Source organism: Sminthopsis crassicaudata, chromosome 4 (genome assembly GCF_048593235.1).
Source record: "Sminthopsis crassicaudata isolate SCR6 chromosome 4, ASM4859323v1, whole genome shotgun sequence".
Lineage (NCBI taxonomy): Eukaryota > Metazoa > Chordata > Mammalia > Dasyuromorphia > Dasyuridae > Sminthopsis > Sminthopsis crassicaudata.
Window position 1 is genome coordinate 21,437,772 of NC_133620.1, and position 27,770 is coordinate 21,465,541.

General features: G+C 48.9%; 2 protein-coding genes across 2 annotated transcripts; both read left to right on the top strand.

The window, feature by feature from the left end:
- Positions 1 to 7,797: 7,797 nt before the first annotated feature.
- PARS2 (prolyl-tRNA synthetase 2, mitochondrial) lies at positions 7,798 to 14,447 on the top strand. Its single transcript, XM_074265850.1, has 3 exons — positions 7,798 to 7,838; positions 9,274 to 12,566; positions 12,981 to 14,447. The coding sequence occupies exons 1-2, from the start codon at positions 7,801 to 7,803 to the stop codon at positions 10,724 to 10,726; spliced, it is 1,491 nt and encodes a 496-aa protein (XP_074121951.1). The 5' UTR covers positions 7,798 to 7,800; the 3' UTR covers positions 10,727 to 12,566; positions 12,981 to 14,447.
- Positions 14,448 to 19,711: 5,264 nt separating this feature from the next.
- Positions 19,712 to 27,501, top strand: LOC141540558 (uncharacterized). Its single transcript, XM_074264638.1, has 5 exons — positions 19,712 to 19,749; positions 20,190 to 20,724; positions 23,067 to 23,196; positions 24,911 to 25,074; positions 25,823 to 27,501. The coding sequence occupies exons 1-5, from the start codon at positions 19,712 to 19,714 to the stop codon at positions 26,120 to 26,122; spliced, it is 1,167 nt and encodes a 388-aa protein (XP_074120739.1). The 3' UTR covers positions 26,123 to 27,501.
- The last annotated feature ends 269 nt before the right edge of the window (positions 27,502 to 27,770 follow it).

Below are 27,770 nucleotides of genomic sequence, written 5' to 3' on the forward strand. Positions count from 1 at the left end.
CACCATGCCATATGAATTCTATCAGGGAGCCCCATTTATGGGGCACCTTCTCTCACAAACTCCCTCTATTTAGGAATCTGTGCAAGTATAACATTCTCTTTTGTCAGATGAGGAAACTGAGGCTCCTAGAAGCGAGTTCATACAACTAGGAGCGAACAAAGCCAGGATGTGTACCCAGGTTCTCCATCTCCAAGGTCATCGTGCTGCCACTAATCTCTCACCTTCATATACAGTGTCAGGATTCACAAATTGCTTTCCAAGGACCCTGGCTAGTGGGATTATTTCAGATGAGGAAATAGACAGTGGCAGAGGTCAGGTCCCGTCCCCCAGGATCCTCCATGTGCCTTTCCCTTCCTCTCCCTCCCCCATTTCCCCTCTGGGATCACCTCCCATGTACGCTGTTTGTATGGGATCTCCCCACTGAAACGCGACCTTCTTGAAGTGGGGACCACAGTTTTACCTCTTCTTATCCCCAGCGTTCGGCCAACAAAGTAAATTCTCAATTAGGACTTGGTGGCTGACGAACTGACAATTTAGGTCCAAAGGTATGCGTTCTTGGGCTGTTTGGGGGAGCCCCCACCCCTGCTGCACCTTCCCAGCCTGTGTCTGGGACTCTGTGTTCAAAGTGACATTTTCAGTGTGTCCAGCATACCATTGGGACCCGTGACCAGGCCATGCTTGGTGGAACAAGGCAACTTTGCTTGGACAAGAGAAAGCTTAGAGGGGACTGGATTCCTGTCTTTAAAACTTGGAAGGTTACCATGTAAAAGGGGGATTATCGCTCTTTTTCTGCTGGTGTTATAAGGCAAAATTAAGAGTGATGGATGGCAGCTACAGTAAGACAGATTTAGGCTTAATGTCAGCCAATGCTTCCTAAAAATGCACGCCGTCCCAAAGTGATGGGGCTGCCACGGGAAGTTGTGCCCTCCCTCCAGAAGAGACTGGACGCCCAGTTGCTAGGTATGTTGTGGCGAGGATCCTTGTTCAGTTCTGAGTGACCTCAGAGTCCCTTCTAAGTCTGACTGTAATTCTGCTGCCTTTACTTTATATGATATTAGTCTCCCTCATATATGTTCTTTTAAGGAAAGTCCTTGTTAAATTTCAAAGGTTTTATAAAGATGTGGTTTCTTCCTCTGCTTATTGCACAAACTGTCAGAGCTGGGCCGAGAGCATCAGATATCTGGCTGCCCCCGATGTGTCAAAGATTTTGGGTCCTCCAATCATTAAAGGAAGCTGGCTGGGGTGGGATCAGAGTAGGGTGGGATGAGGTATTTTTTCATTACAGCTGAGAAAACTTCCCAGCTTCCCTACCCACCCCAAACCTCTAGGGAACCTGCTGTCATGCCTCGTTAGGCACCCAGAAGCCTCCTAGGAGTTGCTTATGAAACCCCTAATAATAGAGTAATTAGTGTAATGATGATTAATGACACCTTGAATTTATCTCTCTCTTACATCCCTCCCTCTTCTGAGATCTGCCCCCTCAAAGTCTCAAACAGGTGGGATGGGCCTCTGAGGGCCTTTGAATTTGCCTCTTCTTCCCACATAGCCAGCCCATTCTAATACAATCCAAGAAGACATTAGCCATCTTTATTATTATTATTATTATTATTATTATTATTATTATTATTATAGCTTTTTATTTACAAGATATATGCATAGGTAATTTTACAGCACTGACAATTGCCAAGCCTTTTGTTTCAATTTTGCCCCTCCTTTCCCCCTCCCCCTCCCCCAGATAGCAGGCTGACCAATACATGTTACATATGTTAAAGTATAAATTAAATACAATATATGTATACAAGACATTAGCCATCTTGATACAGTGGAAAGGGTATTTAGAGGCAGTGGAACTGGGTTCAAATTTCAACTTTACTACTTACCAGCTGTGTGGCTTAGAGCAAATTACTTTTCTGGGCCTCAGTGTACTCATTTGTAAAATGCAGGGATTGAATTCAATGATCCTTAAGCTTGAAATCTGATTCTCTGATCTATATGTAATAAAATCTAAAGATATAAGTAAAGTATGAGATCACTTCCAAATGTGGAAATCAGAGGAAACTTTATGGAGAAGAAAAAAACTGAAAGATGAACAGGAAATCAATATGGGAAGATTAAAATTAGGGAAAGAAGGGGTGAATGAATCAATATGGGAAGATTAGAGTTAGGGAAAGAAGGGGTGAATTTCAGATATATTGGGAAAAGAGACATAGGCGGAATTGCTATTTTCCATTCATGAAATCTCAAATTTCTATGGAGAGATTTCAATGGGTCCAGGAAAATGGATATTTAAAAACTGAATCTTTATTTTCACTAAATTCTAACTAAAAATTGTCATTTCCTTCCATTAGGAATGTAGGCTACAAAACATGGCTTTGATTTTTTTTTCATTTAACACTTTTTCTTTCTCTCTATTTTTAAAAAATTGTAATTTTTTATTTTGACAACAACAATATTTTATTTTTCTAATTATATGTAAGGATAGTTTTCAACATTGATTTTTTATAAGATTTTGAATTTCAATTTTCCCCTCCTATTCCCCCCCACACACCTAAAATGGCAAGCAATCTGATATAATTTATACATGGATATCATGAATACATATTTCCACATTAGTCATGTTGTGACAGACAAGACTCAGAAAAGGGAAAAACCATAAGAAAGAAAGAAAAAAAGTGAAAATAGTATGCTTTGATTTGCATTCAAATTCCATAGTTCTTTCTCTGGTTGTGGATGGCATTTTCCATCAGGAATCTTTTGGAATTATTTAGTGTCACTGTATTGCTGAGAAGAGCAAAATCTATCCCAGTCGATCATGGCACAATGTTGCTATTACCATACACAAGATTCTCCTGGTTCTGCTCTCTTCATTCAGCATCAGTTCCTGTAAGTCTTCCAGGTTTTTCTGGGATCATCCAGCTCATCATTTAATTATGGTTCAATAGTATTCCATTATATTCACATAGCACAACTTGTTCAGCCATTCCCCCCCCCCAGTTGATGGGCATCCCCTCAATTTCCAATTCTTTGTCACCACAAAAAAAGTTTCTATAAATATTTTATTACATGTGGGTTCTTTTCCCTTTTTAAAAAATTATTTTTTTGGGGTACAGACCTAGTCGTAATGCTGGGTCAAAGTATATGCACTTTGGGGCATTGTTCCAAATCGCTCTCCAGAGAGGTCAATTCAGTTCATAACTTCCGGAACGGTTTTTTCATATCCTTTCCAACATTTATCATTTTCCTTTTCTGTCACATTAGCCAATCTGATCATTGTGTGGTGATACTTCAAAGCTGCAAAACATGGTTTGGAAGGATTCCATAGGTCACCAGAGTGGTCCATGACACATAAAAATGTTAAGGATCTCTTACTCAGGAGCCTTACTTTCAGAACCAACATACTCTTGTCTTTGGATGGTTTCTTGGCCAGATTGACGAGAATAAAGGCATAGCAGTTGGAGTGGTGGGGATGATAGTGCTGAACCCAGGGTTTCAAGGTCCAGAGAAAACATCTCCATTTGTGACTGACAAAGAGTCATTATTGTTCGGTCTTGATGAAATATACAGAATCCAAATGGGAAAGGGATATTTCCCCATCAATGGTAAATCTTTCCAAATACTCCCCTAAGGGAGCCTCAGAATAATATAATATATCCTCAGTGAGATACACAGTCACTTTACACATGGGCCTAATAATACACACCAGAAAAATCAAGTGGATGTCCAGACTAAAACATACAGTCAGGAGACTCACTGTGCTAGTCCATCAGTATTTGCATTTTCAGATCCTACAAGTAGATGTAAACTGAGTCCAGAGTTGAGTTGGAGGAAAAGAGTGGGTGGGACTACATTTGGGAAACTTTGTAGCACTTTTGGGCAGCTAAGTGGTGTAATGGATAGAGCATTGGCCCTGGAGGCAGGACCTGAAATCAAATCTGGCCTCAGACACTTCCTAGCTGTGTGGCCCTGCTCAAGTCACTTAGCTGTTTGCCTCAGTTTCCTCATCTGTATTAAATGCACTGGAGAAGGAAATGGCAAACCATTCCACTGTCTTTGCTGGGAAAACCCCAAATGGGGTCACTAAGAATCTGATTGAACAACAATGTAAGCTTACCCCAAGCTGCTTTCTAAGATAATTTCCCCTAAAATTCTCCTGGCCGCTAATAAGGCCACAAGTCAGGAAACCCTACAGACTTAAAAGATTCAACATGGCAGACAAGTCCCAGAACGATGGAGAGATGCATGGCAAGCATTAGGAAGTTGTGGCCTGTTACCAAACATGATTCACATGCAGGAATCGGCATCAGATTTCCCACCGAAGGCATCTGCAGCTAGGAAAGGAAGCAGGCCAGTCTTATAGTGAGAATGAAAAATAACAGATGGACCGCCCAAGGGTGGCAATGGCATCCATGCATGAGCTACAAAAAGACCCAGAAGAAGGCTTCTCATGCCTTGGGTAGATGATCTGTGGAGGACTAATGGAAAAACATTGACAAGAATTACCCAGCTGAGAATGTGCTGGACTGCCTCTGGGCCTTGGAGGGAGCAACAATCTCACAAAGCCGTTGAAGTACTGAAAGGTGATTATGGATGACCTAACACAAATTTTTTTCTCTCTATGAGCCTTAATTTTCTCCTCTGTGAAATTAAAATAATCTTTGCCCTCCCTCCGTGAAAACAGTCACAAGAAAAAAGCACTTTGTCAAGTCCACAAGCATTTATTAAGTACCTGCTGTGTGCCAGGCACTGTGCTAAGTGCTAGAGGACCATGAAAGGCACAAGATAGTCCCTCTTGTCATAATCTAATGTTGGGAGACAACCTGAAAATAACAAGGTATAAACAATATATATGAAGATATAGATGTTTTTATATCTAATTGGGCTAATTGGACATAATCCCAGAAGGCGGGACTCAGATTAAGGAGGCCCAGGAAAAGCCTCTGTATATGGCAGAACTTTAGCTAAGACTTAAAGGAGTCTAGGGGGTCATTAATCCGAACAGAGGATGGAGAGCATTGGAGGCATGGGGGGGGTAGTCAGTGAAAATGTCCAGAGCCAAGGGATGGCATGGAACAGCCAGGAGGTCACTGGCCCTGAATCAAAGAGAACATGGGGAGACAGGCTAGAAAGGGAGCACAGGACGACGACTTAGAAACAGAATTATAAATGGTGAAGGATGTTGTCTTCAAGGAACTCAGGAATGAGACTAGCCAAAGATACCTTGGCTTTCTTCTCCCCAACATGACCTGCCCTCCTCCCATCCCCAGAAACACATGGCATCGGTTCTTAAGTGCCCCACGATGCTAGTTTTAGCACAGGTAACAGCTCCACAGGCTATGGGCTGTTCAGGGATGGAGAGAGCTAAGGATGAGGAGTGTTTATACATCCTAACATCTCTAAAGCACTTTAGCTGTGGTAACTAATTAATCCTCATGACCCCCTTGGGAGGCAGCAGAGAATAACATGCTGCCTTTTATTAGGTGTTTGCAAGAAGGTTCTTTCAGTTTTCCAGTGATTTCTGGAGTAAGATTTAGGCCAGATTTCCTATCCTTGAGACAGCATGGAACAGAGGATGAACCCTGAGAGTCGAAGCACAGGCTCTGGTCCCTGCCCCACCCATGGTCGTTGTGTGACCTTGGCCAAATCCCTGACCTTCTCACGCCTATCTATGAAATAAAAGCACGGGATTGGATGATCTCTAAGATCTTCACCAGCTTTTACACTATGGTTTTGTATGTTTTGTCATTCCATACCATTTTGGTTATTGCTGTGTGATGTTGGGTAAGTAATTTCCTTCTCTGCTTTCTTCATTTACAACATGAAGGGGTTGATCTAGGGTAACTGTAAGGTCTCTGCCGTCTTTAAAGTTTCTCTAAGGTCCCTCCCTGCTTTAAAGACTCCCAGACCTGACATTCTGTCCTCGCTGTGGCATGATGATGATGATGATGATGATGATGATGATGATGATGATGACGATGAATGACCCGGTCCCAACTCCCAAGAGTCTCCCATTCAGCAATATTATTGGGACAGCTTTGGGCTCGGGGCAAGGAGGCCTGGGTTCTTACCTGCTTCTGCCTCTAACTCAGGTCAGATCAAGCTGATGAGCATTTATTGAAGAATTAAAATCTAGGGTCACCGAAAGAATCTTATTTGGCTGTTAATACATTACAAAAGAAGAATAACTATAATAATATCAGAGTTCAAAGTGGGCTGGTCAAGTATCAAGAGTTTAGACAACCAAGGCTGTTTTGGTATTTGTACAATAATAAGGGAAATGAAGAAGGTTCTCAGGGCACTGATGGCCCGATCTCCTGTGCAGGATTTATCATTTCATTAATAAGTCAGTTGTCTTTGATTTGGTCCCGATGGGCTCTGAGTGACTGTAAATAGCGCTGGTTTCTGGTTTGAACAGAAATCCACGGATCTTTCCGTCCCAGATTAATTACACTTTTTTGGACTAAGTTCTTACCCTCATTCCTTACCTAGCTTTAACTTGAACTTAGTTTAAAATTTCCCCCTGCCTTCAGGCTTATCTCCAGCCATCCTGACCTCTGCCTGGCCGCTGGGCCCAGAAGATTCCAGAGGAGAACGTAGAACACGTGATCTTGTACAACCCTCCCTCTTTCAAATCCGGTTCCCTCGCGTGTCCCGTCATCCGCCCCCAGTGTCACCGGCCTCTTCGAGGACACGGGACAAATGACAATAACTACAGTCAATCAGCGCTTGCTGTTTTCTATGGCCCGGGTATTGCGCTATCAAAGGGGCTACAGAGAAAAAGGGGGGGGGTCCCCGTCTTTCTAATGGAAACCAGTACGGAAATGGATCCATAGCTGAGAATGTAATAAGAGGTTTTAAAATTGGAGAGAGAAGAGGAAGGCGACGAGCAGTAAAAGCAGTGGAAGCTGGGAAGGGGCGGAAGGAGGAGAACGGCCAGATGAAGGCGCAGGGAGGCTCTCGGAGAGCTTCAGGGCGGGATCCTGGGTGGCTGAGGGAGGTGGAGGAAGGAGAGGGCGGGCCTGGGAGGGGGCAGCCGGGGGCACGAGGGTGCACGAGGGTCAGGCTGAGAGAAGACGGCGGGCCCGGTGCTGACCCGGAGGCCCGGAAGCACGTGAGACGCGGGCCTGGGAGAAGACAACAACCCCCCCGCAGCTCCCAGATGAGCCGGGGGCACGGGCAGCCGGGCGGGCTGAGATTTGCCCCGGAGGAGGGTGCCCCCACACTTGAGCTCTCGGATCTGTGAGAGCATCGATCTTCTCTCCACCAGAAGCCCCTTTCCAGGGCCATCCTCCCATCCCCCCTCCGGCCCTGATCCTTTGCTTCCCGGGGTTTAGTGTCGCATTTTAATGACCATTTTTGGCTTTGTATAAACCTGAGATTTGTAGCTAGATTTTGTTTTGTTTTTCTAACAATAGAAAGAAAAAAAGAAATCCATTCCGTGAGGGGCGGGGCTCGAACCCAGAGCTTTCCTGGCCACCCGCCGTGGTCCTGTAGCTCGCCCTCCTCCGCTCAGTTGCGGTCCTGAAAGGGGCGGGGCAGTGATGGGGAGCATAGATAAAGACCTCCGGCTGCCTAGAAAAAACTTCCAGGGGAGGTGGGGTGGATCCTGTCCTACAGCTCCTCCCTCCGCCACCTCTATGGTTCCGGAAAGGGCCGGCTTCGCTACTTTTTCCCCGGTCTTTTCCTCCGAGAGCTAGGGGGCGGGGCATCTCTGGATTTGTCTTATGATTGGTTGACTTTGCGTGAGAGGCGGGGCGCGCAAAGATTTTCTGCTTCGGAGGCCCCGCCTCCCACGTCCCACGCATGCGTCCTCCGGCTGGTACGGCGGTCTGCGGCATTCGGTGGGTGAAGCGGGGGGAGTCTGGGCGCGTAGGGCGGAGCGTTGGGTTCCAACCTTGGTGGCGGGACCGAACCTTGACTTGGGAGAGAGGGGGATGAGGGATGAGGGATGAGGATTGGAGTTAGGATTGGGAGCGCCCCCTTCCGTGCCTCAGTTTTCCCCGGAGAGTCTCCTAGAGACGCTGAAGGCTCGCGCTGTGAAGCGCTCCTGGTTCTTGAGCTCCCTCCCTGTGGAGCCGAGGCCCAAACGAAGGCTCGTCCCCAGAGTCTCAGCGGCCGAGCTTCCGGCAGGGAGGTGTGACGGGCCGCTTCCCTGGCCCCATTTCACCGTGGGGAAACTGAGGTCCGGAGATGACCCACCCCATGGGGAGTGCGTGTCCTCCAGTCCGGAGAGGGGGTCCGAGGCTGCGATCCTAGGAATGACCCTACCCCCATATAATAAAGGACCCCAGAAGGGTGACCGAGAGCATGGGGACGAGGCCTGGGAGCTTCCCCAAGTCGTGCCGGCCTGCACGTGGGGAAACTGACCTGAGTGAAATTAACACCTTCCCGCCGATCCCGGACTTCCGGTGATTGTGGAACAATGGAAACTAGGGACTGTCCCTTTCTGGGAGCAATGGAAAGAGCTGGAGCAGAGAACTGGGTCTCACTACTGATGGGTGAAGAGAGGGATGCCCCGGAGAACCTCGAAGGTTCCTTCCCGCCCGGAATCCCTTCCCCCGTCTGTACCTCTCCTCCCGCACTAGTAACTGTTGGCGGTTCTGTCATTTGAGCGCCTGAACCTATGATTTTGTCTGTGAGGGGAAGGGCCTCCACGGGAGGAACTGTCCCCACTCTGAGAGCTACCCGAGGCCGGAGATTTTAGGGGACGGGGGAGGGTCACGTGGCCGCTGAAGCCAGGATGGGAGCCCAAGTTCCTGACCCCAGGGCCGCCCTTGGGTCTGATTTCCCTTCTTAGGTGCCTCATTCTCATTGGGAACAAAACAACAAGTGTAAATGAGAGAAAGGGAAGAAGTTAGAATGGTGTAACATAAATGAGATTCCCCAGGGGGGGGCCTGCTTGAGTCAGAATTAGAAGGACAGAAATCCGGTGCGTTAGATGTTCCAGTTGGGCTTAGAGCTGCCCGCACTCCAGTGAACGTGAAGGGGATGATCCGATTCTGTGCTGCTGGGGGGGGGGGGATCTGTCGTGTCAGTCTCTGTATCCCCCCTTCACGGTTTTCTTGGCAGGGATATGGAGAAGTTTGCATTTCCTTCCCCAGTGCTTTTACTTGTGAGGAAACTGAGGCAAGCAGGGGTATGTGGCTTTGGCCCAGCTCGCGCAGGTGGTGAGTGCCGAGGCCGGATTGGACTCTTCTTCCTAATTCCACAGAACCGTCCTCCCCCAGCTTTCCGGCGGCACTCGTGCTTAATGGGATATACCTCACTTTCCTACAGGTCTGAGTGGTTCCTTCCGGGTGCTATGGAAAGGCTTCTGAGAAGATGGAGAAGCTTTGCTGGCCTTCTGTGGGCCGGCTGCCCGCCGTCCCAGCCTCCCCTTTGCAAGCTTTACCATCATCCGCCGGGCAGAGTGAAACGGCTGGCCCTGTCCCGGCTCTTCCAGCCTCAGAACCTCAGGGAAGATCAGGTGGTGGGACTGGAGGGCAAGGTGGCTGAGCTGAGCTGTAAGAGCCACCGGCTGATGCTGCAGACGGGGCTCATTCACCCCGCCGGCCCTGGCTGCTACCACTTCCTGCCCTTCACCGTCCGAGCCATGGAGAAGCTGATCCGGATGATAGACCAGGAGATGCAGGCCATCGGCGGGCAGAAGCTCGACATGCCCAGCCTGTGCTCGGCCGAGCTCTGGAGAGCCACTGGCCGGTGGCAGCTCATGGGCAAGGAGCTCTTTCAGCTGCAGGATCGGCATAGCAAGGAATACTGCTTGGGCCCGACGCACGAGGAAGCCGTCACCAGCCTGATGGCCTCTCAGAAGACCCTGTCCTACCGGCAGCTCCCGCACCTCCTCTATCAGGTCACGCGCAAGTTCCGGGACGAGCCCCGGCCCCGCTTCGGCCTCCTGCGGGGCCGGGAGTTTTACATGAAGGACATGTACACCTTCGACTGCTCGGCTGAAGCCGCCCAGCACACGTACGACCTGGTGTGCGACGCTTACGGCAGGCTCTTTGACCGGCTCGGGCTTCACTTTGTCAGGGTGCAGGCAGCCGTGGGGAGCATCGGGGGGACGATGTCTCACGAGTTTCACCTCCCCTTGAACATTGGGGAAGATACGCTTGCGACCTGCTCCAATTGCGGTTTCACAGCCAATGTTGAGACGCTGGACCCCAAGCAGCCAAACTGCCTGGTATGCCAGGGGAAGTTGACAGAGACCAAAGGTGTTGAAGTGGGGCACACCTTTTACCTGGGAACTAAATACTCCTCTGTGTTCAACGCCAAGTTTGTCAATGCTCAAGGAAAGCCCTCGCTGGTGGAAATGGGGTGCTATGGGTTAGGCGTGACTCGGATCCTCGCCGCGGCCATCGAAGCCCTTTCCACAGAAGAGTGCATCCGCTGGCCCGGGCTGCTCGCCCCTTACCAGGTGTGCCTCATTCCTCCAAAAAAGGGCAGCAAGGAAGAGATGGCGATAGAGCTGATGGAAACTCTCTATGACGACATTGCTGATGCCTTGCCCCAGCTGCAGGGGGAGCTCGTGCTCGATGACAGGACACATTTAACCATTGGGAACAGATTGAAAGATGCCAAGAAACTCGGCTACCCCTTCGTGGTGATAGCGGGCAAGAGAGCCTTGGAGCAACCCTGCCACTTTGAGGTCTGGTGTCAGAACACCGAGGAGGTGGTGTTCCTCCCTAAACAGGGACTGCTGGATTTGCTGCGCAAAGTACAGGTGGTCTAAATATCCGGTCTCTGATCCTTGTAGGTCCCACTTCCAACCGTTCACAATGATCTTAAGTGCTAGAAGCAGTGCAACTGGTAGAAGATGGATGTTAGTTAAAAGAGCAAGAGTTCTCTATGACCCTCGGCAAGTCCCTTAACCCCAATTGCCTCAGCAAAAAAAAAAAACCACAAGATTTCATCATTCATTTAGTCAACATCACTCAGTCACATAAAAAGAAATTTAATTTCTTTTTCCACTGACTGTCTACTGATCTGCTCTACTTGAAATAAACAGAAACTTATGGGTTGTGAGGAGTTTGCTCATGGCAGGCAATTTGTAGTCTTAAAGACCTGGTCTTTTACTCTAAACCAACTGGAAGATTGAGACGATTTGATGGGAGCCCAAGTGAGAAACTCCCCCCGGAGACCTTAGCCCTAATTAGGCTGAACCAAAAGTCTGAGCTCATTTTTCTCTTGATTCATGAGGCCAAGTTGATGGATTATGAGCCTTAAATATAAGAATGTTCACTTTTAGCCTACATAATGTTTAGCTGGGCTGAATAATAGCTCAGGAAGATCCTGGAGCCAGGATCAGAGAGCCAAAGGTTTCTGACTTTGTACCCAGTTCTGCCATCAGCTCTTACTACTATTGTGAAATCTCAGATCTTCTTCTCTTGGTAATGGTAACTCGCTGCCCACCTCAGGGGCAAATGAGAGGCTGTCTGCAAAATGATTCCATTCCCCTGGAGGAGTCAGAAGGAACACATACATCGTGTTCCCAAACCTTCATTGTCCTGGACTTGCCGACTCTGTTTCTTGCCATCGATGGATGGCATGGGTATGTTGGCAAAACACCAGGTACAGACTATATTATTCCTTGCTTGTTCCTGAGGGACCTCTGAAAGGAGAGGCAGAGTGAATATTTATTTAGCAGAATTAACAAAGGGACGGAAATTGGCTAGCAGTATAGCACTATGGATGGATTCATTCCACGTTTTAGTGGGAATGAAGTTTGTGTTGCCATGATGCTTTCAGATTTACAAAGCACCGAACTTACAATAACCTTGGGAAATGTAGGTTGTGTAAGGATTCATATTCTTATGTAGAGATGAAGAAACTCAGGTCCAGAGAGGACAGTCTCCTAATGAGTTATGTCAGAGTTGGGACTGGAATCCAAATCTCTTGACCCCGACCAGGACTGCTTTAAATTTTGTGTGTTTTTGACCATTCAAGGGCTGACCCTTTTCCTCCCCCCTTGGAGTCCCTTCTCCTGTCCTTTGTTTATATCTTGGGCACTTGAAATGATCAGTGAAGGACATCTGAAGGTTTATTATCTCTGAGGCAGGTAGAGGGTTTTTGAAAGAAAATGAGTAATTTCCTGTGCTCTTATAAAGGGACATTGACCTTTATGGTTTACTGCACAAACTGATGACTAAGAGAAGCTTGAAGGTGCATTGTTACAAATGAGGAGGTCCTTCAAACACCATTATAGGACACCTGGATGAAGGGCACCATTTTAAGTTTTAACTATTGAGCAACCAGAGCTTCATGCAATCCCATATGGCAGACCACGCTCAGCCCTGAGACAGCTTAACTGAGAAGGAAAAGGCAACAAAAAAGAATCCTGTTTCCTCTCTCCTGCTCCCTTTTATATTTCTACAAATATGTATAAGATATGTGTGGAAATCAGCCTCATGATTGAGGAAAAAAATCATGGAAAAGTGAATATTGCTGGTAACTAAAATGTACTCTTAATAGTTTTATTAATATGTGTGGGAATATAGGATTATTTTTCCTAATTGATTTTGTGTGGTTAAGTTTTTTGAGGAAAAAAAAAAAAAAACACTGATAATTTTAATGCAAGAGATATTCCAAGATACCATCGTAGAATAGGAAATTGTGAAGTATAATTTTTTTGTTGTTGTTGTTTTTTCCTTTTTCTGAGGCTGGGGTTAAGTGACTTGCCCAGGGTCACACAGCTAGAAAGTGTTAAGTGTCTGAGATCAAATTTGAACTCGGGTCCTCCTGAATTCAGGGCTGGTCCTCTACCCACTGCACCACCTAGCTGCCCCTATAATTGTTACGGAGTATAATTGTTAACAGAGAGATCTTCCTTGTGTGGAGCCAACTGGTATTAGAGGTTTTAGACTTTAGAAATTATTTATAGGGGCAGCTAGGTAGCACAGTGGATATAGCACCAGCCTCTAAGTCAGGAGGACCTGAGTTCAAATATGATCTCAGAAACTTAGCACTTCCTAGCTGTGTGACCCTAGGCAAGTCACTTAACCCCAATTGCCTCAGCAAGAAAAAAAAAAAATTATTTATGATCACAGCACTAGGAAGGACCAATTCAATTCAATAAACATTAGGCACCTCTCTGTGCCTGGCACTGTGTTAAGCAATGGGGCTACAAGAAGGAGAAAAAGATAATCCCTGCTCTCAAGAAACTTGCAAAGGAAACGGGAGAGAGAAGCATCTTCTTCCATGGAATTCAAACCAAGCTTAGTTGCAAGTGGAAGGAGACTGAGGATGGGAGAAAGGTGTTGGGTGTCCATGGTTATATAGTTTAGTATTGAGGTTTGAGGTGATGGGCGTATCCTAGAAGAGCAGAACCCATCTGGTCCAACCCCCTCATTTTATGATGGAGGGAACAGAAGCCCACATTTTTAAGTAGTTTACCTGAGGGCACACAGTTTCCAAGGTGGGATTCCAGCTTAGGTTGATTGATTCCAAGCCCAAATAGAATTCTTTTGACTTCACCTCGAACTTTCCCTTTTTAGATCATGCAGAATGAATACCTACTTTAAGACTACTATCTTGTCCCCCTAATTTCTTCCTCTCATGTAAATATTCCCAATCTCATGGAACGTTGTTTTGAAGCCCAGCCTCTTCCTGGTCATTCTCTTGGTCTTGGTGCAGTTTATCGCGTCCTTGACCATATTGCCCCAAAGTGTATGCTGGACTCCACATGTGGGCTGGCCTGGATGCAGAATAAGGAGGTATCATCCCTCAGCAGAAACTCCAGCGTCCTGTGCCTAGAGCTAGAACAGCCCTTTAGAAGCCATTGATAGAGGAAGAAATCAGGACCCAGAGTGTTCAGTGCCTTCCCCGGTATCACAAAGTTAATAAATGTTATAGGTGAGATCAGGTCTTCCTGATTTCTTTGCATATCTAGCATATATTAAGTGCCTTCTGTGTATTTTAAACTCCTTGATCTTGAGAGGTTTGAATTCTATTGCAAGTAAATATACCAAATATACAAGGGAATGGGAGATGGGGAGGCCATGAAGTACTAACTGGGAGAACTAGGAAGGGCTGCTGTGGTCCCTTCCAGTGCACTGACTCCATGCTTGTCCAAAGGCCAAAAGGCCTGTGAGGGAGGTGGAGAATGGCTGGGACCCTCAGGAAACAGTGATCCAGGCAACCTGAAGGATATAGACCTCCGTGAACTGATGTCAAGCAACAAGGGCAGAACTGGGAGAGCAGTTTGTCATTGATAACACAGAGAAACCAGCTTTGAGGACTAGATCTCTGCTGCCATGATGAACTGGGAGTTGAAAAGAATGAAGATGAAACATGCCGTCCGCCTCCTGACAGAGAAGTGTTGAATAGGATTTGCAGAAAGGGATGCAGATTTCCCACAGGGACTGTGTGTCTGTGATGAAGGGATGTATTTTTTTTTCCACTTTAATAACTTTTTATTATTTTTTTATTAAAGTTTTTTTTTTTTATTTTCAAAATTTCTTCCATACTAGTTTCCAATTTTTCCAGTAGTTTTTGTCAAAAGGTAAGTCCTTATCCCAAAAGCTGAGGTCTTTGGGTTTATCAAACACTAGATTGCTATAATTATTGGTTATTTTGTCCTGTAACCCTAACCTATTCCACTGATCGACTACTCTGTTTCTTAGCCAGTACCAAATGGTTTTGATGACTACTGTCTTAAAAATGAAGCCTTATCAGAACCTCAAATGTAAAATTTCCCCCCCAGTTTATTGCTTCCCCTCTAATTGTGTCTGCATTGGTTTTGTTTGTACAAAAACTTTTTAACTTAAAATAATCAAAATTATTTATTTCGTATTCAATAATGAACTCCAGTTCTTCTTTGGCCACAGATTCCTTCCTTCTCCACAGATTGTTGATCTGATTTGATGCAGGGATGTATGAAAGGGTCTGTTGCCTTTTAGTTCATTCAAGCAAGGTAAAGTAGCAAGAGGGACTGAAGGAATCACCAATCAGAAGTAGGAGATCTTAGGGCCTCACCTTTACTGCCATATATCACTCTTGATTAACATTTTGCTTTCCTTCAGTGAAATCCCCCTGGGTTTGTTTCTTTTGGGGGGGGATGGGGAAGGGTCTGTTTTCTAGATACATCTTTCCTATCTCGTGCATTAGACTCTGATTTTCTGAATCCAAGTGTAAGACTTTACATTTATCCATATTTTATCAAATTCAGCCCAATATTCTGGCTTGCCAAAAGTTTGAGTCCTATCTGTCATTTGGTATGTTAGCTATCCCTCCCAGCTTAAAGTTATCTGCAAATCTGAGAGCAGATTTATCAGACTGATAAAAAAAAAAATCCACAAAACCCCAAGCACAGATGTTCCTCCACTAGAGATCTCCTGCTCAATAGACATTAAACAATAGCAATTTTTTGGGTCCAGTCATTTAACCATCTTTTTAAAAATTGCATCTTATCTTTCCAATTAACAGCCATTTTCTCCTCCCCATCCACAATGGAAAAAACCAAAAACCAAATCCCTTATAATATGCAAAGTCAAATACAGAAATTTCCACATTATCATCAGCCCTCTGGTATCAGAATTGGTCATTCCTTTGATCAGAGTTCTAATGTCTTTCAAAGTTGCAGTGGGGGAAGCAGATATTGGATTTGGGATACAAGGACTTACATTCAAATCTTGGCTGGGCTCCACATTCCCTGTAGAACTTTGGACAACCCACATAATTTCTCTGACCCTCAATTTCCCCGCTCCATAAAATGAGGGGGCTGGATGAAAGGATCTCACCCCAGACCTGATGATTGGAGGGTTACCTGGGGACACTCAACTGTTCTTTGGAGTGTGATCAGAGGAACTGCTATCTAAGGGATTAATGGACATCCCTGTCAAGCAGCAGTGTTCATGGCTGCTAATTAGCTCAACAGTTAAAGCTTAATTGAGCTCAGCTAATTAAAATGGTGTCAAGGCCAAAAGGGTTTGTAGGATAGCAGATTCCTAACTAAGGGGAACTGAGGCCTGTGTATCTACAAGGTTAGAGCCACCTCGAGGGCGGCCTTTGCCAAGGCTGGCTCACTCCGGCGTGCTGAAGTTAAGTCACTAGACGTGGCTGGAACATTTCCATGGCTTGTCATAAAAACACTTTGGCCACATTGGTAGTATGACAGCGAGCTAGCCACTTCAGCTCAGCCTTGGTCTCCTCATTTGAAATATGGGGATTATAATATGGGAAATTCTAGGTTTATTTCCTAATTATGGAGTTGTAAAGAAAGCATTTTAGGAACCTGAAAGTACTGAACAAGCGTTTCTTATTCTTTACAGTTAGAATTTGCGAGACTGTTGCCCGTGTATGGAGAGCTGGCCTTGGAATCGGGAAGACTTTCAGGCCCTGTGAATGTCACCATGGCTGCTTCCCTTTTTGGGGCCCAGGGAACACTCAGGTGCAGAGCAGGTTCTGACCTGCTCTGAGTTCTCACACCAGAGAAGTCACAGATAGTGCTCTGTCAGAGCAGCAGTTACTCCTGTGAGTCTGGGACTAAATCCTGCTTCAGATTTGTGAAAACAGCATTTAAAAAATTATTCTTCCTCCCACTATCCCTTCTTCCCTTTCCTGCCACTAAGACCTAAATTCAAATCCAGCCTCAGACACTTAAAAAAATTTAAATAGCACTTTATTCCAATTACATGTAAAGATCGTTTTCAACATTCAATTTTTATAAGATTTTGAGTTCCAAATTTTTCTCCCCTTTCCAAATTGGCAAGCCCATCTTAGTCCCTATTAGTAGCATCTCACTTAACCTCTGTGTGCCTCAGTTTCCTCAACTGTAAACTTGGGATAGTAGCACCTACTTTGCAAGATCCTCCCCTTGTAAGGACCAAGTTAGGTAATGATTGCAAAATGCTTAGGACATGGTAGGAGCCATATGAAGATTAATCCGTTCCCACCTCAATATACTGCTGCATAGTCCTCCAGTAGTCATCGCCAAAAAGGTCTGTCTCTCTCCTCTCTGACAGGACGCAAATGGCAAGTTGTGTTGATAAGTGTTCCAAAGGCTTCCAAGTTATTTTTCTCTATAATGCGGTTCTCATTATTTAAATTGTTCTAGCTCTGCCCACTTCTCTCCATATTAGTTCACAAAGGTCTTCCCAGCTTCCTCTGAAATTGTCCACTTCATCCCTTACGGTCATATGCCAGTTTGGTTAGCCTTCCAACAGGAGGGCATCCCTTCATTTCCAACTTTGGGCTGCCATAAAATGAGCTTCCATAGACATTTTTGTACATATTCTTTTCCTCTTTCTTTGATTTCTTGGAGTAGAGATCTTAGAACTGGGTCCAAATGGCCACAATTTGGTAACTTTCTGGACAACTTAGCTGTCTGACCTTAAATAAGTCATTTAATTCTCTAAGTCTCATTGTCTTTATATGTGGGATGGAGATTATAATAATTCTTGCCCCACCAGCTTATTGTGGGGAACAGATAAGACCATGGGTGTACATAGTTTTGCAGGCCTTCAACTTCCATACAAATGCAGACATTCCTCTCACTGAACAGACCAGTATTGTGATGACAATGTTAGCACAGACCCTTTTTAATTTTTGTTTTTTATTAATTTTTATAATTATAACATTTTCTTTGACAGTACATATACATAGGTAATTTTTTTTTTTTACAACATTATCCCTTGTACTCCCTTCTGTTCCAAGTTTTTCCCCTCCTTCCCTCCACCCCCTCCCCTAGATGACAGGCATTCCCATACATATTAAATATCATATAGTATACCTAGGTACAATATATTTGTGCAGAACCGAATTTTGTTGTTGTTGTTACAAAGGAAGGATTGTATTCGCAAGGTAAAAATAATCCGGGAAGAGAAACAAAACAAAACAAAACAAAAAACAATGCTCACAGTTTACACTCATTTCCCAGTGTTCCTTTTCTGTGTGTAGCTGATTCTGTCCATCATTGATCAATTGGAATTGGATTAGCTCTTCTCTATGTTGAAGAAATCCACTTCCATCAGCATACCTCCTCGTACAGTATCATTGTTGAAGTGTATAATGATCTTCTGGTTCTGCTCGTTTCACTCAGCATCAGTTGATGTAAGTCTCTCCAGGCCTCTCTGTATTCCTCCTGTTAGTCATTTCTTATAGAACAGTAATATTCCATAACATTCATATACCATAGTTTACCCAACCATTCTCCAATTGATGGACATCCATTCATCTTCCAGCTTCTAGCCACTATGAAAAGGGCTGCCACACACATTTTGGCACATACAGGTCCCTTTCCCTTCTTTAGTATTTCCTTGGGATATAGGTATGCACAGTTTGATAACTTTTTGGGCACAGTTCCATAGCACAGACCCTTTATACCTCTGGTAGGAGTTGTCTGGGTGAGGATCATTCACCTCATTTGTCCAGGATTACAGAGCCAATGTCAGAGCCAGGATTTGAATCCTGTTTTCTGATACCCACAGGATAAGTGTACATTCATTCACCCTCTGCTAAAAATCTCCAGAGCAGGGAAGCCGCAGACAATTCTATTGTGGAATAATTTTCCTTGAGAGTTTATCAGCGAGCATTGATAAAGGATCTACTATTCATTCATTCAAGAAACATTTCTGGAGCACCTCCCAAGGGCTTCCAAAGACACGAAGCAGAATTTTGTTTTCAATGAACTTGCTTTTTTTACTCCAGTTTTGTCTTTAACATCGTCACTTTTTCCTTGCGTGCAGCCTAAATTTATCAACATACATCTTCTCATTTCTAGTTCATTAGCATCCGGTGACAGCCCAGAATCAAACCACTGCTGAGTGCTCATCCTCTTCCCTTGAAGGGCTTTAGCTCTGGAGCTATCCTTGTACCCCCAAAACCTTTTTGTCAACCCTATGGTTCTTTAGACCCCCACCCCCACTGCAGAAATAACTATTCATTGTGGTTCATATCTAAGGTTCCCCTAACAAGAGAAGCCAAAAAGGTCGACATTTCCCTTATTCTTCCTCTTCCTTTCCCTTGATCTTGGTCAGATTTGAGGCAGGAGAACAAGGCCATAAACCCGGCTGACACTTCTTCAGGACTTGGGGGTGGGAGCTTCTGCATGGACTCTGCAGCCAAATTGTCTTATAAATGGTATTTTTTTTCTTCTAATTAAAGGGTGTGAGATTTAAAAACCAGCTCTGTAGTGCTCCATTTGTCTCCCTAGTGCTCAGCCCAGTGTTTGGCACATGGTCAATTAATCACATTTTAAATCATTCATTCACTCATTCAGAGCAGGCTACTTCATTCACACTCACACACTGACACACACACACACACACACATGCACACACACACACACTGACACACACACACACACACTGACACACACACACACACACACTCACACACTGACACACACACACACACACACACACACACAGGCCAGGGCTCAGCCTGCTTTTGCTGGTCATCTTTTACTCCAGAAACTAGTCCAGGGGTGCTCCCCTAGGGCAGCAGGGCCAACCAGGGCACCCTGGAGCCTCCAAAGCAAGAAAGCCCCTCCCAGGACTGCAGCTCAGTCACCTTTGCTCAGGGAAGCAGCACAAAGGGGGAGAGGAAACCAGCCCCCCCAGCCAAACCCCGGTTCTGGCTGCCGCACTGCTGCTGAATGGGGGACCCCTCCACTACTGAGAATCTGCCTCTTGGACGGGAGAAGGAGGGAGAGAAAGCCAAGGGATGAGTCTCTCCTTTTAAAACCGCTTTAGAGGGAGGCTGTCGTGCAGGTGCCATGATGGCTGCTCTCCGAAGGCCCCCAGCCCCCAAGCAGCCGTGAGAGCAGCCCAAAGGACCACTAGGATTTCCTCTCCCAGGACCAGCCCTTCAGAACGGACGGGGCCCCTGGAAGTAACCAAAGGTCCAGCAAATATAAGGGGGTTCAGTCGGCCCCCACTGCACCCCCTTTTTCAGACAGGGAAGCTGGTTTTGATAAAGTAGGAACGCGGCCTTTAGAAGGGTCGTTCTCAGTCCAGCCCTTCAGCTGTAACTGCGGGTCCCTTTCTGACTTCCGTCCTCCCCCCGGGGCCCTCCCCGTGCTGTTCGGTGCCCCCCAGCCCAGGGCGGGGCCAGGAGGCTCACAGTCCGCTCTGAGCGGGGGACCCTCGGCCTGGGCTCCGCTCACTCCTGCCAGGCCCGGCTGCCCGCTCCAGGGGGAGGGGGCGGCTTGCTGGCCACGTGGGGAGGGGTCTCCGCTGGGGCCGTCCTCTCTGCAGCCAAGCGCAGGGGTCTCTCCGCTATGGTCGCGCCTCCTTCCCAGCCTTCCCCGGGCCCTGTGCTGGTCAGTGCCTGCCCCCGGCTGAGGGGCTCGCAAGCACCGGTACCCAGCAGGTGCCTAATAAGTGCTTTTTAATGGCAGCAGTGCCGTTCGATTTGCGGGTGGGCCCCCCTGCAACGTGCGCACACTCGGAGACACACGGACACGCGGCGCGGTCCGGGATTTGCTCCGGAGTCTCCCACCGAGAGGCGTCCAGCCCCAGGTCCTCGCTGGACGCGGGAGGCCCGGAGGGGACAGGCGGACTTGCACTCCAGCCCTGCGGCTCCCTCCCTCGGCCGGCCGTGGGTGAAGCGGGGGCTGCAGGGGCAGGGACGTCCCCGGGGCCTCGGTCAAGGGCGGGGGGCGGGGCCAGGAAGGGCGCGCGGCCGAGGGACCCGCCCCGCCCCGCCCCCACGCCCACTCGTGCCTCGTCCCGGCGCGGCCCGCAGTGTCCGGGCAGCTCCACGGCCGCGAGCGCAGGGAAGGAGGACCAGGTAAAGGCCACGGGTTCGCTGCCGTTGCGTGGCGGGGGGGAGGGGGGGGAGAGCGTGGGCCTCGGAGATCCCGCTCGGGGGCCCGGGGCAGCTGGGGGCTAAACTGGGGGCCAGGGGGGTCTGCAGCCCCCTCTGCTGGGACGCCCAATGGGGGCGGGCCCGGACGGGGTTGGGGGAGGGACGAGACCCTCTTAGCAAGTCGGAGAAGTTAGTCAATCACCTCCTCCCCCTTCCCTTCTCCTCCTCCCCTCCTTCCCTTCCCTTCTTCTCCCTCCTCCCCCTCCTCTCTTTCCTCTCTTCTCTTCCTCCTCTTCCCCTCTCCCTGCCTCCTTCCTCTTCCTCCTCCTTCTTTCCTTCTCCCCTCCCTCCTTCCCTTCTTTGCTTCTCTCCTTCCCCCTCCTTCCCTTTTTTTCTTCTCTCCTTCCCCCTCCTCCCCTCCCTCCTTCCCTCGTTCCCCTTCAGTATATCTGTCTCTCATCTTCTGTCTATTTACTCCTGTCTAAAATGACTCAGTTTCCCACATGTTCCCTTCCTGCCTTGGAAGCCTGCATTATCTCTTCTAAGGCCCTTCCCAGCTCTGAGATTTTCTGTCCTAATGTCAATCAACGAACTTATCTTCTCTAAAAAGCGCATATTAAGCACCTACTGTGTGCCAGGTGCTGTGTTTGGTACTGGGGATATCAAGAGAGTGAGAGGGAGGGAGGCTGGGTGGGGGCAAGGATGGGGTTAAGCAGATTGGGATCTACCTTATAAACAGCTTTTAAGAAGTTGAGTGGAAGAAGCTGCAGGGGAGAGAGACTGGAGGCAGGCGGACCCCAGCAGCTACACGAATGGTGAGGGTCTGCACCAGGCTTGGGGTGGAGTTAGGAGAGGGGGGGACAGGGTCAGGAGACAGGATGAAGGCAGAATCCCAAACCCTGGGCTATGAGAGGATGGCGCTGGACTTGTCTGTAACATGGAAATTCAGAAGAGGGGAGGGTTTGAGGGGGAAGGATAAGGAGTTCACTTGTGGATGCGTTGAGTGGAAGATGTCTGCTAGACATCTCCATCTAGATATCCAATAGAGTTGGAGTTGGAAAAGTGGAGGTCAAGGTCAGAGAGAGAGAGAGAGAGAGAGAGAGAGAGAGAGAGAGAGAGAGAGAGAGAGAGAGAGAGAGAGACAGAGAGAGAGAGACAGAGACAGAGACAGAGATAGAGAAACAGAAAGAGAGGAGAGAGAGAGACAGAGACAGAGACAGAGAGAGACAGAGACAGAGAGAGACAGACAGAGAGAGGAGGAGAGACAGAGGACAGAGACGAGAGACAGAGACAGAGAAAGACAGAGACAGAGAGAAAGTGAGTTAGTGGACTGGACTTGGAGTAAGATCCAGCAAAGAAGCCCAAGTCCTCCCTCAGGAAGGAGAAAAAAAACTAATATAAAAGAACAACAAAAGAGGTCTTAGGACCGTCCTGGGAAAGTTAATAAAAGTGGTTAGTGGACTGGACTTGGAGTAAGATCCAGCAAAGAAGCCCAAGTCCTCCCTCAGGAAGGAGAAGCACGGAGCAGCTGACTGGGGTGACTACCTGTCAGAGGGTGAAGAATGGGGTTGAGAAGTGGGATTTGGCCCTTAAATGATCCCGGGTAAGTGGGGAGAGGCTAGTTTTGGCTGAACGATGAACCAGACTGAGGAGGGTTAAGGAGAGGAGAGGAGAGGAAGTGGAAACCTTGAGTGTAGATGGTCTTCCTGAAGAATCTACCCATGAAAGGGAGAAGAGATAGAGGACGATGGAGCTGGGATGGGTAGAGCAAGTTAGGATTTTTAAAGGATGAGCATTGGAATTAGACTTTTATTTTCTGCACAATGGGGAGATTTAATAGCAAGTACCCAGCTGGTGGAGTAGGGGCAGCCGAGTGCTGGGCCCGAAGTCAGGAAGACTCATCTTCCTTCATGGGTTCAAATATGGCCTCAGACACTAGCTGTGACCCTGGGAAGTCACTTCATGCTGTTTGCCTCAGTTTCCTCATCTGTAAATGAGGTAAAGAAGGAAATGACCAACACTCCAGTATCTTTGCCAAGAAAGCTCCAAATGGGGTCACAGAGAGATGGACACACCTGAAAAATGACTTCACCTGATTGAGTGGTATGTGAGGATCCAGTTGGATAATGTAGGAACGCTACTTTGTCAGCCTTAAAGACTGTATATTATTGTCGTTACTGAAGATGAGGAACCCATGGCCTGTGAAGTAACTTGTCAAAAGACAAAGACAGGATTTGAACCCAGGACCTCAGCTCCAGAGCTGTACCACGCTACCTGCCGATCCTACTGCACAGCCTGGTTACTGTCTCTGTCCTCCGTAACAGATCGCCAGTCCCAGGCCCCTGCGGTCCATGATGCCTACCGACGTGGAGCCCTCGGTTCTGGCCAAGACCCTCCACCTCATCTTCCTCTCGACCTTCTGGGGGATGCAGATTTGGGTGACCTTTATTTCAGGTGGGTCTCGGGAGGGCTTTTACCTGGTTGTGGTGGTATTTATCCATCCAAGGACTGAGGATGCGGAGATTCCACTCATGGGGTATGTTTTAGGTGCCCGCTGTGTGCCAGGCACTGAGTGGGGGCCCAGAGGATGCAGACAAAAACAACATGGTCCCTGTGCTCAGGGAGCTTCCATTGTGTCGCTGAAGATGCATCCTGCAGGGACCGTGTGCACGTGCCCACACCAGTGAGACCTAGCTCAGCCCCCAGGGACCTCCAGGCTTTACCTCTCTTACCGCCCTGTCCCTCATGGCAGCCTGGGAAGGAGGTTCTTATTATACCCATTTTAGAGATGGGGACACAGAGGCTGGGAGCAGTTAAGTGACTTATGCAGGGTCACACAGTAAGTGTACGAGGCGGGTTCCAGGCTCTCTCCACTATTCCGGCCTTTCCCCTTCAGCCCCATTTTGCCATTTTCCAGTCCCTTTTCCCCTCCCTCCTCCCTTTTATTTGGGCTGCCTGGAACCCCTCAGCCATTCACACTCCCCAGGAGTTCCCCCCCCCCCCCTTGCAGCTAGGCCCTCAGGTGAGAGGGAAGGCACGCAGGGGAGCCTGGGCTGGTCTGTGCCGACACCGTCACCGGGTCTGGGGGCCTGGCAGCCTGGCCGCTTTTGTGAGTGGGGAAATAAAGGCCGCCCCCTCCTCAGAGAAAACTGAGCTGGCTGGAGGTCTCCTGGCTGGCCCTGCCTCCCCCGCTCATTCTCCCCCCTCCCTCCTCCCCAGGCCTTCAGACCAGCCCCCCAGCCCCCACTCCCCCCCCAGCCCCCAGCCTGTAGCCATGTCTAGGGAGGGCCTCCTCCCCTTCCCCCAACCCCTCCATTCCAAGGGTCTTTCGGCAGGAACCCAGGACCCTGTCCCCTCCATACCCAACGGCTTAAAATTCTTCATTGAAACAAAACAAAAAAAAGATTTAAACTTTTAAAAACTTAATATTATTGTTTACTGTGCATTTCTGCTTCCTTTGCACGCCTCTAGCCCGCCTTCTCTAGACCCCACAAGCCCCCGCTGGCCCCCCTCGCGGTCCCGGTGTCTCCGCTCCGCCTCTCCTGCCGCCCCATGGGCTCCTTTCTCTGGCTCCCTCCTGCCTTTCAGCGGCACACGCCCCTCTCCAAGCTCCCGGGCTCCGGGCTTCTGACCCAGGGGTCCTCGCGCGGGGGAGGGGGGGCAGGGAGCGCCGCAGGATGGCGGGGGAGGGGTCAGAACCGCAGCTGGAGGCGGCGGCAGATGCCCCGGCCCTGGAGGATTCTGGGAGCCCCTGGAAAGTCACGCAGGACTTGGCGGGGCGCGGCCGCAGTTCTGCTTCGTTGTGGTGTTTCAGCTCACGCGGAGGGAGCGCGGCCCCCCTTAACCGAAAACGGAGTGTTTGTAAAACCACAGCAGGTGCCACGGGCCGGGGTGGCGGGCCGCGCGCCCAACGGATAGTAGCTGCCAGCTCCTCGAGGGCGGGCTTCCTCTGTAGCTCCGGGACAACCTGAGGGAACCAGCTGCCCCCGCGCCCCCTGGCGGCCGCACTTTGCGTGGCTCCGGCCTGATCTCTGTGTCCCGGCCTCCCCTCCCCCCTGGCCGGGCCTCGTGGCGGCCCCTCCCCCCCCCGCCCTCTCGAGGCGGCCTCCCCTTCCCCCGCCAGGTCTCCGTGTCCCGGCCTCCTCCCACCACGGTCTGTCCCTCGCAGGCTTCGTGATGGGCGGGAACCTCACGCGCCACACGCTGGGCTTCATCCAGAGCCGGCTTTTCCCGTATTATTTCCACATCGGCTCGGCCTGCGCCTTCTTCAACCTGACCATCTTCGCCATGTGTCACCCCCGGGAGCTGCTGAACGAAGAAGAGACCACCCAGGTAGGGAGCTGCCCCGCCCCAGCCCCCAGGGTCCAGAAGGGGAGTCACCAACAAATGACCCCGGGCAGAGCGCCTGGGCTGCAGCCCGGCCCGCCCAGCATTCAGCTGCTTCCCCGAGCTGTTTCTAGGTGCCGGGGCTGTTCTGCGGCCTGGAAGTTGGTTGGCACACGGGGCAAACGGCAGAGGCAGGAATGTGCTCCCACTGTCACCGCTCTTCTCATTGTAGCCCCTCCTTCCCCCTGAGCTGCCTCCATCCCTTCTTCAAACTGGGCAGAGTAAGCAATTGCCCCTTTCAAGGTGGCTATGAGTCAACAAGCATTTATTAAGTGCTTACTGTATACCAGATCAGAAAGAAAAGGCAAAAATGTCCCCTGCCTTCAAGAAGCTTACACTCCAAAGGGGAGACAACATAGACCAGGTATGTCCAGCACCTGAGGATGAAGGCCTATGGCCGTGGGGGGCAGAGTCGCAGGAGAGCAGGGATGAGGACCAACATCGGCCTCCTGCCGTGACTGTGTAACAGTCTCTTCCCTTTCTCTGTCTCCCCACTGCTTGGCACAGAGGTTGGCACACAGCAGGTGCTTAATAAATGCTTAACTTCTGGCTAGTCCGTGGGCCTTGCTCACATGGCCAGACTCCCCCCCCCCCTCAGGAGTGCACTTTTGTGAAGTGGGCAGTGCCTCGGTCCCAGGCTGGAGGCCCTCGAGACACGCTGGCGGCCTCCATGCTTGTTCCTCCTCCACCACAGCTCATTGTTTTCTTCGTGTGCGTCATTGTGTCCGCGCTGAACGCCCAGTGGTTCGGCCAGATGACCTCAGACATCATGGCCGACATGCACCTCCTGGAGCAGAGCTACGGGCTGGGCCAGGACATTGGCCTCTTCTCCCGCAAGTCCTACACGCAGCTGCGCGAGTCCAATCCCAAGTACCGGCAGCTGTCCGGCCAGCTCAACCGCTATCGCCTCCTCTCCTCCCTCTGCAACCTGGGCTGCCTGGCCTGTAATGGCTTCAGCCTCTACTACATGGCCACTCACCTCTCCACCTTGTGACAGAGGGGCCTGGCTTCGGACAGGGGCGGGGCCGGCAAGGGGGTCAGCCCTTGGGGGGGGGGAAACTAGGCGGGGGAACAGCGGATAGTTCAAGGGCTTGGGGACATGGAGCAAAGGATTCAAGTCCTCCCTCCCTCAGACACTAGCCCTGTGTCCTGGGGCAATGGATGGACGATGAATGGATGGATGGACAAACAAGTGGACAGATGGACGGATGAATGGATGGATGAGTAAATGGACAGATGAATGTGTAGGTGAGTAGATGGATGAATTAGTGGACAGATGATAGATGGATGAATGGATAGTTGAAGGATGGATGGATGAGTAGATATCCATCTAATGGACAGGGTGATGGATAAATATGAGTAGGCGGATGGATAGATGAGTAAGTGGAGAGATGATAGATAGATGGATGAGTGCATAGTTGAAGGATGGATGGATGAGCAGGTATCCATGTAATGGATATATCCGATCTAATGAATGGGTTGATGAATAAGTGGATGGGTGGGTCGGTGGATCAATGGATGGATGGATAAATGAATGAATGAATGAATGAGTAGGTGAATGGAGAGATGAGTAAATGGATAGAGGGATGGATGAATTAGTGATTAGATGAATAAGTAGATGGCTAAAGGATGGATGGATGAGTAAATATCCATCTAATGGATTGGTAGATGGATGAATGGATGAATAAATGGACAGAGGAATGGGTAGGTGAATAGGGGGATGGATAGATAAGTAAATGGATAGATGGACAGATGAGTTGGTAGATAGACAATAGAGTGGCCGGATGAGTAGATAGTCAAGGGATAGATGAATAGATATCTGCCTAATGGATAGCCATGTAATGGATGGGTTGATGGACAAATGGATGGCTGGATGGCTGGCTGCATACACTGGGTGTGCTTAAGGAGGATGACCAGAACGAGGACCACTGGCAGCTCGGTTCCCAGTAATTAATGGAAGCTTTTCCTGTGGATGACACACCTTCTTGCCCTTATTCCACACTAATGATCGGGCCGTGTGCAGACCTGAGAGGACGGCACAGCAGGCTTGAGTCTCAGGAAGACTTGGGCCAGATCCCATCCTGATACCACTTGGCTGTGAGCCTGACTGAGCCATGGCCCTCTGTCTCATTTTTTCATCTGTAAGAGGAGGGGCTTGGAGCTGAGAGCCATGTTAGCGTTGCTCTGGATCGCTTCCTCCCTCCGGGCCAAGGGTCATAGTGTCCCCTGGCCTCCAGTGCCCAGTCAGTGTGATTCAGGTCGGGTCCTGGCTGGGGTTGCTGCCAGCTCCAAAAGGAGCTAAAGAGTTCAGGGGCGACCTTGAAAACTTTTTTTTTAAATAAAGTCTCTGGCTCCCGGGAAGGGCCTGAAATAGCTGCTGACTCTGAGTCCTCCCTCCATTTCCAGCTGCACAAGCAACATTTAGCCTTCCTGCCCTGCCTGCCAGGCTCATGGAAAGGAGGAAGACCTGACTAAGCACCTGCTGTGTGCCTGGCAGTAGTTTACAAGGCAGTAGTTCTTGGACCTCCTGGGCTCCTTCCCCATCCAGCCCCACAGCCAACTTCTTGTGCCTTGTGTCACAGAAGGTGCTGAAGGGTTGGAGCCCCCTCCCCCATTTGTTAGCCTCCCTTTCCAATAACCTG

What these genes read in the sequence shown, in the direction of transcription:
- PARS2 (XM_074265850.1), top strand. Translation starts at nt 7,801, where the DNA reads ATGCGTCCTCCGGCTGGTACGGCGGTCTGCGGCATTCG. An exon ending in ACGGCGGTCTGCGGCATTCG is followed by an intron (nt 7,839 to 9,273) that starts GTGGGTGAAGCG and finishes ACTTTCCTACAG; the next exon opens with GTCTGAGTGGTTCCTTCCGG.
- LOC141540558 (XM_074264638.1), top strand. Translation starts at nt 19,712, where the DNA reads ATGGCTGCTCTCCGAAGGCCCCCAGCCCCCAAGCAGCC. An exon ending in CCCCCAGCCCCCAAGCAGCC is followed by an intron (nt 19,750 to 20,189) that starts GTGAGAGCAGCC and finishes TCCTCTCTGCAG; the next exon opens with CCAAGCGCAGGGGTCTCTCC. An exon ending in TTGGGTGACCTTTATTTCAG is followed by an intron (nt 23,197 to 24,910) that starts GTGGGTCTCGGG and finishes TGTCCCTCGCAG; the next exon opens with GCTTCGTGATGGGCGGGAAC.